The 8,707-nt window shown below is 67.0% G+C and overlaps 1 protein-coding gene across 3 annotated transcripts; it reads right to left on the bottom strand.

The window, feature by feature from the left end:
* Positions 1 to 2,123: 2,123 nt before the first annotated feature.
* On the bottom strand, positions 2,124 to 7,536 carry LOC137145807 (peroxisomal trans-2-enoyl-CoA reductase-like). 3 transcript variants are annotated; one of them, XM_067536735.1, is made up of 7 exons: positions 7,428 to 7,536; positions 6,653 to 6,760; positions 5,408 to 5,515; positions 4,628 to 4,767; positions 4,069 to 4,165; positions 3,744 to 3,868; positions 2,124 to 3,332 (listed from the first exon to the last, which is right to left on the bottom strand). In XM_067536735.1, the coding sequence occupies exons 2-7, from the start codon at positions 6,735 to 6,737 to the stop codon at positions 3,156 to 3,158; spliced, it is 732 nt and encodes a 243-aa protein (XP_067392836.1). In that variant the 5' UTR covers positions 6,738 to 6,760; positions 7,428 to 7,536; the 3' UTR covers positions 2,124 to 3,155. The 3 variants fall into 3 exon arrangements, with proteins under 3 accessions (XP_067392836.1, XP_067392837.1, XP_067392835.1); XM_067536736.1 differs by lacking the exon at positions 4,069 to 4,165 and having other exon boundaries at positions 7,468 to 7,503; XM_067536734.1 differs by lacking the exon at positions 7,428 to 7,536 and having other exon boundaries at positions 6,653 to 6,861.
* Positions 7,537 to 8,707: the final 1,171 nt, after the last annotated feature.

Genomic DNA, 8,707 nt, shown 5'->3' with positions numbered 1-8,707 from the left:
GGGCTGATCTTTGTCATCTGGGGATTCCCTAGGTGGGAGGGCAGGGAGCAATGGGAGCTCCCCGTTGCCCTCTCCCGATGCAATGGGAACGTCAGTCCAGCGTGTTTGTGGGGCTGCCCACAAAAGAGATTTCCTCTGCTTAGAAGCCGTCCCCCCTCCCCCCAGGCGCTGCTAGCTGTTGAAGGCCAAACCGGGGGCTGGTTCTGTGCTTGGGGTGTTTTCTGTCCCTCTTTGTCTTTAAAGGCGGCTTCGTTTTACGGTGGCACCTTCCTGCGGTGGGGGATTGTAGCGTAATAAACGTGGCTGGTTCCTCTGGGCTGGGTTCTGGTGCATGAACTCGGAAGTAAGGAAGGAGCGACGTCCCCCGCTCCATCCTGACTGACCGCGGGGGCTGCCCCGGCTGAGCGAAGGATGGAGTGTGCCTTGGCCGTGGAAGCCAAAGTTCCCGCCCTCTTTAGCTCACACTTGTGGTGTTGGCCCTGTAGCTGGAGGCGGTGGCAGGCTGGGGGCAGTCCGTTGGGCACCCAGTTCCCTTTAGCAGCTGCCCTGGGGGGAGGAAGAGGAGATGCCTGCAGCTGTACAGGCCCAGGGGGAGCCGGGCATGCTGACTGGCCAGGTTGTGTCAGAGGTGCTGCCCTGACAGGCATGAGGACAGAGCTGAAAGCGTGGCGGGGCTGGCGAGCGGAGGGCATCTCTCGGGACCACAACATCAGCAGCTTCCAGGGCATGTGTAGGGAGGCAAAGCTGCCACCGGTGTCTGGTAGTGTGTCGGGGCCCGGTGGTTGGCCGAGCAATCGGTCTGTGTTAGGAAGAAGCTAGAGATTAACCTGGAGATAGCTGCACAAAGGCATTGTAGCAGGCAGTGCCTGGCAGAGGAGGCCATAGGCATGGGATCTGGCCAGCGAGGAGCCAGCCAGCTGGGCCCTCGGTTGCTCTGCTGTAGCAGAGGGACCCGGGGGCAATCAGGGATGTGAATTGGCACCACAGGATACAAGGAAATCCTTTTCCACGCGACCCATGGAACTCACCACTGCAGGATGTTACCGAGGCAGGTAGTTTAGCAAGAGTGAAAGCCAGGGTTAGACGTTGACAGGAACACCCTGGCACCAGTGGTGAGATAAGAGGCTAGCATGAGCCGGGGGCTTGCTGGTCGTGGAAGAAGCTGGCGGCCAGCTGGACTCGGGGAGGAGAAGTCCGGCCGGTTTGGGATAGCCCGGCTGGAAGGGGTGCGTTCTGGGGGTTGCTCTGCTTCCCCTGGAGCATCCAGCATTGGCTGGCTGGGGTTGGAGACGGGCCACAGCCTGACTGGGCCAGTGGGGTGCTATGGAGGGGGAGCAGGAGCCACCGTGGGGCTGGCAGGCTGCCTGCGCCCCGTGCTGGGAGCTCTGCGAGGGAGCTGAGCGCAGGGCGGCAGAGAGACTGTGCTGGAGGCTGATGCTGATGTGCCCGGGCAGGCGTGACAGCGCCGCTGCCCATTGTCCCTGCTCCCGGCCAGCGGCCCGCGAAGGAGCGCTCGGCGCCCTGGTAAACATGCCAGCCCGCATCAGGCACACCGGTGCGGGAACATGGACCCACCCCTCCCTGGGCCCTGCCCGTGGGCCCTGCAGCAGCAGGAGGCCGTCCCGGCCTTCGCTCCACACTCTGTGCACGCAGGCCGGCCCCGGGATTCAGCAGACCAGGAGTAAATTAACCTGCTGGAGCCCAGCTGCTGCTCGGGGCCGGCGAGGAGCAATTCTCCGGGCGGATTCGCAAGCACCGCCTTGCCCATGGCATTGCCAGCTGGGCCTGGGAGCTGCCACCTTTCTCCCAGCTGCGGGGCGTGGGGCTGGGAGCCAGCCACGGGCTATAGTGACATGCTTTCCAGCCCTCCCCCTTGCAGGCCTTGCTCCGGGGGGCGAAGGGGGCTTAGCGCTGAGGTTTGGGGTTAGAGCGAGCTGGCCGTGTGCAAAGCACTAGCAAGGGGTGAGCGAGGGCCGTGGCTGGTGAGTGGCTTCCTACCCCTCCCCCTGGTTCCAGAGTGCTTTAATAGAGACACGGAGCCGCCCCCCGGCTAGCTCAGGCCCCACCACGGCTCTGCCTCGCTGCTGGCCTGGCGCCCCCCTCCCCGCTGTTCTGTGCCTGCCCCACCCCATGCACGTGCCCCTCATGCCCAGGCTGCATCCTGGGGCTAGCCCTGGCACAGGCTTCTCCCCAGCAGCAGCTGCCTGCCGACGCCATGACGCAGCAGAGAGAGTTTGTGCAAATAACGTTTATTCAAACATGCAAAACCGCCCCACACAGAGAAGCAGCTACCAGCAGCAGGGAGCTGGGGAGAGCAGGTAGGGAAGGGGGCAGACAAGAGGCCCAGCCCGGCGGCTCGGGCAGACGGCCTGGTGCCCACTGCAGCATGTGATTTTAAGAGCTTTGACAGCAGGGGCTGGGGGGGCCTGCACGTCCCACAAGCTCCCCCAGAAACCCTGCTGCAGGGAGGGGATGCTGAGTCTGGCCCCGGCCACTGGAAAGGCCATGCAGCGGGGAAGGGGCCTGACCCACTGCAGCCTTGCAGAGGTGAAGAGGAGGTAGGGCAGGACATGGCCTGGGTAGGCAGCTCGCTGGCTGGACAGACGGACCTGGCCGGCTGGCCGTGGATCACTGGCGCAGGCAACCGGCTGGAGAAGCTGAATTGTGGGGATTGCCCCTTGTGAGACCCCATGGCAAGCTGGGGCCTGGCTTTAACCTCTGCTGGGGCCCCAGCAGCTCCTCCCAGAACTGCCTGCTGCTACGGTCGCTTCTGTGTCCTGCCTTCATTCCTGCCCAGGCTTCGGACTGGGAGAGGTGCCAGCCCAGCAGCTGGGCCAGGGACGAGGGAAAGGGGCTTGGAGAGAAGAGGGTCCGGGGTCCCCAGCAGCGAAGGTGGCATCGTCCTGCCATCGGCTGCCCAAGTCATCGTGGCCTCGCTAATCGGTGAGCAGGAGTGCAGAGCCAGGCCGTGCTGTCCGTGCCGGGAGTGCCAAGCCAGCCACCGATCAGCATCGAATCCCAGCTGAGCCCACCCATCCCCGCGGGGGACCGGAGCACGGGGCAGACGTACCCAGGAGACCCGTACAAGGGGGCAGAGAGCGGACGCAGCGACGGAAGGCTTTGCAAAGGATGTGGTCGAGTGGGTCAGAGGATCCTCAGATCTTCCCCTCCAGGGTGAGGGTCTGCAGGTCGGCGGGCGAGCTGGCGCACAGCACCGCGTGCGAGACGCGCCTCTTCTCGACCAGCGAGGCCACCGCCTCGCCCACCTGCAGGTGACTCACGTAGCCGGGGCCCGCGCGCTCGGGGGTCGCCACGCCCATGTTAATCTTCACCTGCAGGGGCAAGCAGAGGTGGTTACTCCCAGGGCGTCCAACACCTGCTGGCCAGCAAAGGGGCCCTCGCCCACCCGAGAGCAGAGTCCATGGCCCGCGTTAACCCACAAACCTGCCCCGGCTGCAGGGGGCCCCATGTTACTTGAATCATCTGGCCCCAGTTGTGCACCAGGACCCCCTGAGCCAGGGCCTGGCCAGACGTGGAGGGGCATGGGTGGGCAGGTTGCCCCAGGAAATCCTCTGAACCAGGAGCGTGGGGGCCCTTTTGCTGACCTACATGAGAGCCCAGCTCAGTGTGGGAGACGGGCCTCTTGGCTCCGTTCCTTCCCCCTCCAGGCCCATAATGGGGGCTGTGACAGCCCCTCCTCACCCTGCCCCTCCCAGCCACGCCTGGCCTGTGGGCGCACTGACCTCGTTCAGCTTGCAGGGTACGTCGGGGTACTCCTCCCGGACCACCTGGCAGAAGGCCAGAGCCCCCGCGGCCCCCAGCGTCAGGAACCCTGTGCCCGGCATGAGGAGTCGCTCGCCAGCCCCTCCTGAAACAGAGCGGGCCTGGTATTAGTGCCCGGGGGGGTGTCCTGCAGCCCTGGCTCAGGCCGGCACCCCACAGCTGGATGCAGGGCAGCCCCCGTGGGCGCACTCCGCGGGGAGGGGCGGGCCCAGGGCACGGCGTGGCCGGACGCAGAGGATCGGTGCCATTCATGCAGGCTGGTGCTGGGCCCGTGTCTCCCCTCACCTGTGATGAAGGTGTACGAGCCGCCGGGATTCTCCCGGACGAGGGGGAAGAAGGCCTTCCAGGCCGTGAAGGTGCTCAGCAGCAGCGTTTCGAGGACCTGGGAAGGGGGGGGGATATGTTTCAAACCCGCCTGCAGCCGTGTCCATCCCCCCGTCCCCCCTCACATGCAGGCTGATGCTCTGCATCCCCGGACCAGGCTGTGCGCCAACAGGACTGGCTGCGACCCCCGGGGCCAGCCACCTCTTGGAGACAGGGCAGCTCCCCCTCCCCACCTGCCCTGCTAACCCGACCCCTGGGGAAGCAGCGGGGATGCAGCTTTTGTCCCCAGCACCGTCCTGGGACTCAGCCAGGGGTGGGGGCCGTTCCCCGCCGCCGGGGCTGAGCCTCGTCTCCACAGCCGCTGCCCTGACGCCTCGCACGGACCCCCGCATTCAGCGCCCAGGATAGCGCTACCAGGCTGCAGTTTACAAGGGCATGGTGGAGTCTGGATCCCGGCCTCTCCTGCCACCTCCCTGCCGGCTCCTCCCCAGAGCCAGCTGCATCGCCTGCCCACACCCACCCGGTGGAGCTCCTGCAGCGTCTGAGTGTGGGGGGGGCCTCCCTGCCACCAGCTGAAGCCCAGCGAGGACACCACGTCCGTGACCTTCCCGACGCTCTTCAGCAGGGCTCCCTTGGCTGCCTCCGCTCCCTCCTCGGACCCTGGAAGGATTTCAGCGGCGAGTGAGAGACCCTGGCCCCGTGCCCAGCCCTGCAACTGCAAGGGGCAAAGGGGATTCAGCCCAGCCCTCGCTGCAGAGGGCTCCCTGCCCACGGGGGTCCTGGCCGATTGCATCTCTTGATTAATGCGCCCTGCATGCTGACCAGGAGCTGGATTACAGGGAGCAGCAGCGTTTGTTACACGGGCCGTGCTCTGGGCACCTTGGCCCGTGGGAATGGGACCCTCACTGCTACGTGCCCCAAGCAGGCAGCCCTTGCTGCTACCCACCTCTTCCCCCACCGGCTCTGCACCTCCCTTCCCCCCCTGGGGGCACCGAACGCTCACTGCCCTCTTCAAAACCAGGAGCACGCCCGCTTTACCCTCCCGGAGCCCCGGTCGGGGACGCAGCCCAGGAGCCGTGTGCTAGGCACTGCGCAAACATGGCCCAGCCAGGCCGTGGGGGTAGATTTCCGGACCCCACGACTCTCCTCTCTCTTGAGCTCGGCCTCTCCTCCAGTGGGGTAAGAGCTGGAATAAGGGGCTCCCTGGAGGGACAGCCTGATACTACCGTGTCTCCCCTGGCATTGCTGTTACCAGCTCCCCTGCCAGCCTCCCTGGGAGCGCTGCCTGCCCAGGCCTTACCCACGTCCCCGACGAGCGTGTGCAGACGGTCCCGGGTTGCTGCCGGCACAAAGCTTCTCAGCCTCTCCAGCCTGTTTCCATCGCGGGAGATGACAGCAACTTGGAAACCTGCAGCCGAGAGAGCACGGCGGGGAGACGCGGGCATGCAGCATCCTGCAGTCGGCTGGCAGGGCGCTCGTGAGCACAGCCCTTCGCTTCCCACCAGAGACAGAGCCTCTGCCCACTGCTTCCTGGGCCCCGGCATCATTCTGTCACCACGGGGCATGCCCTGGAGCAGACCCGCAGCTTCTGCTGGTGAGTGAGGGAGTCCCCAGGGACGGGACCGCACCACGCCAGGGAGGCAGGAGCTGCAGGCTAGGGGCCAGGACTGCTGGCCTCCATTCCCCACTCGGCCACTGGCTCCCTGGGCCAGCATGGGCAGGCCTCATCCCTGCCTGGGGCAGAGCGTTACGTACTGAGCCTGCTGCGTGTAGCAGGGTGCTAGGAGAGCTGGGGTGAGGGCGAGTTGCGGCAGACACAGACGGAACAACCCACCGGCCCCGAGGGGCGACCGAGATGGAGCCTCACGGCTCTGCAGCCTGGGCTCTGCAGGCACGTCGACACCAGGCAGGTGTCAAACAGACCGGCTCCAGCCAGGGAGAGGCACAGGAGCACCGAGGGCAGGCAGCCCACCTCGCATGGTGCCATCGCTGGCAGAATTTGCACAGGCGGCTCAGAAAGGGACCAAGCCTGATGCCACCAGGCTCTGCCCTAGAGAGACCCGGGCACCTCGCCCCTCCTGAATGGCCTCATCTGAGCTGGGAGCAGTGTGCGCCCCAGCTGGCCTGCGCCCATTGCCCCAGATATCTCCAGGACGACAGCACCCCTCCAGCCCAGGGCTAGTTTTATTTGCAGAAACAGCCTGGAGTGCGGTGGCTGCGTGGCTAGGACACAGCAGCTTTTTCGCTCTGCTGCCCTGGAACAAAGTGTCTGAAATAATCCAGGAGCAAGGAAGGAGCTGGCAGGGGCTGGGTCTCACCGGGAAGGGGGGTCTCAGCTCCCGCCAGTGGGTGTCCACTGAAATGTAGCCCCGGGGGGGCTCGAGGGCTGAGGTGCCTTGGGGCCTCCCTCCAGCAAGGAGGATCCCAGACCCCATGGGGCTGTGGTTAGAAAACAAGGCAACCTACTCCCCATGCATCATCATCATCATCTCTGGCAAACTCCCCATGCACCCAGCACCTGGGATGGCCGCCTGGCCGCCCTTACCTCTCTCCAGCAGGGACTTCACGATCCCAGACCCCACCGTGCCGGCCCCTCCAAGCACCACGACCACTCTGTCCGAGGCAGACATCCCGGGGCGCGCTGGAGACCAGGCTGACGGCAGAGCCACAGCAGGGTGAGCCACAAACCAGGCTGGGCTGTGGCTGCAGCTCCCAGATGGGGCAATAAATAGGGAAGGTGCAGACCTAGCTCCACCCCCAACTCCCACAGTCACACCCACCACCCTTAGCCCCGCCTCCTGCTTCTGCCCCACCCCCTTTTGTCTCCTGGCTCACAAATGGCCTGTTGTGATGCCCGGGATGGAGGGGCAGGGCTGAGCGCCTCGGCCGGTCCATCCAGGAGCCTCTCAGTGATGGGGCTCCCCCCCTCCACTCAGCGACTCCTCCACCCTCCCGGTCCCACGGGCGGGTTGTCCCTCCCTGCTCAGCGCCGCTCTGCGTGGGCGCTGCCAGCCCTCCCCTGGGGCGCGGCCCCCTCCTGCCAGTCGTCTAGCTAGCCAGGCCCTCACAGCTCGCTCCCTCCACCCACCTCGGCGCCCCCCCTCTGCCCCGGGGGTTCCTTGGCATGGCCAGAGCGAGGGCAGCATGTGGATGCAGGCGCCCCACGCCCAGTCCATGCGGCCTCTTCCTACTCGCTGCAGCTGCTCCGTGCCCTGCCCTCTTCTCCCCTCCCTGGGCCCTGCCTGTCTCCATCTCCGCTGTCACTACCTGCCTACCTCCTCGCCACCCAGCCAGGTGCTCTCTGCCCTGGGCTCCCCCACCTGCGGGCTTCTGGATCCATCTCAAAACAGCCCAGCCAACCTCTCCGCTCCTCGTCCAGCTGCCATCCACCCCCGGCCTCCTCGCTGACCTTGCACCGCCTGCCCTGCTCCGTGTGCGAGCTTCTCCTCTGCTGCTCTGGCCGTCTGGCACGGCCTGGCCCGATCGCTGCCATGGGCACGTCCCACCTCTGCTCCGGCGCCGGTCTCCCTGTGCTGCAGTGCACGCTGGGGACCCCGGCTGCGTGACCAGCTCCTGACCCAGGGGGGTGTGACACAGACACAGACACAGACACAGATGATCCCTTCCCCACACACCCAGAAACCGGCCCAGCAAGCAGCGTGTCAGGGTGCGACGGGCGTCTGTCTTTCAGCGAGGGGAGCGCTGCCAGCCACGGAGCCTGATTAGCTCCTGCCTCATCCCCTGCAACGTGGGTGAGATTCCTGGAGCCAGGCCAGCCTCGCACCCCACCTACGCTGCCCTGCAGCGGTGCCAGCATGGGCCGGCTGGCCTGCCCGGCGGGGGTCTTAGCAGGGCAGAGCCTGGCGGGGCAGACGTGGCCCTGCCCCAGGAGCTCACTGGAAAGACAAGGCAGCTGCCGACAGCTCCATGGGGTACCAGCAGGCTGCATCCCTTGCCGGGCGGGGGGGGAACCGCCTGGTGGGCAAAGCCTGGGCCGCCCCTGCCGCCCTGTTCTCAGCTCCCCGCCCAGGGGCTCCTTCCGGCGGGTCGGCACCAGCGAGGGTTGGACCCAGGAGCACCCCCCGTCGGGGCCCATGGCCGGCACCGCTGCGGTGAGCCGGGAGCCTGGCCAGGCTGGGGGGGCAGGGGGCTGCGGGGGGCGTGGGTCCCCCTGGGCTGGGCGCACGTACCCCCTAGCCGCACCCAGCCCCACCCAGCCCCACTGCTCCGGGCCGGGCGGGGCAGGGGGACCGGGCAGCACGGGGGGGGTCGTGGGGTCACAGGCGCCTGTACAAGACAAAGCCCCAAATCTGGGACCCCGAATGTCGGGACGCGGGGCCACCCCGGACGGGGGCGGGGGGTGACGTGTGGGGGGGCCCTGCCCGGGGGGGTCGGGGGGTGACGTGGGGGGGGCCCTGCCGGGTGCTCCGGGGGGCGGGGGGAAGTCCCGGGGCGGGGGGTCCCTGGGGGGGGGGTCTCTGGCCAGGCGGGCCCCGGGCTCCGCAGGCCCCACGCGGGGGAGCCCAGCCCCAGCGCCCGGCCCGGCGAGTGACGCCAACCGGCAGGGAAAGGGTGAACCGCTCGTGGGCGGGGCGCCGCG

The sequence above is a fragment of the Emydura macquarii genome, unplaced genomic scaffold, assembly GCF_026122565.2.
Source record: "Emydura macquarii macquarii isolate MOO-44397 ecotype Brisbane River unplaced genomic scaffold, CSIRO-AGI_Emac_v2 contig_3647, whole genome shotgun sequence".
NCBI classification, from domain to species: Eukaryota; Metazoa; Chordata; order Testudines; family Chelidae; genus Emydura; species Emydura macquarii.
The sequence above is the reverse complement of the archived record's forward strand: the minus strand, read 5'-3'. Positions and strand labels throughout refer to the sequence as shown.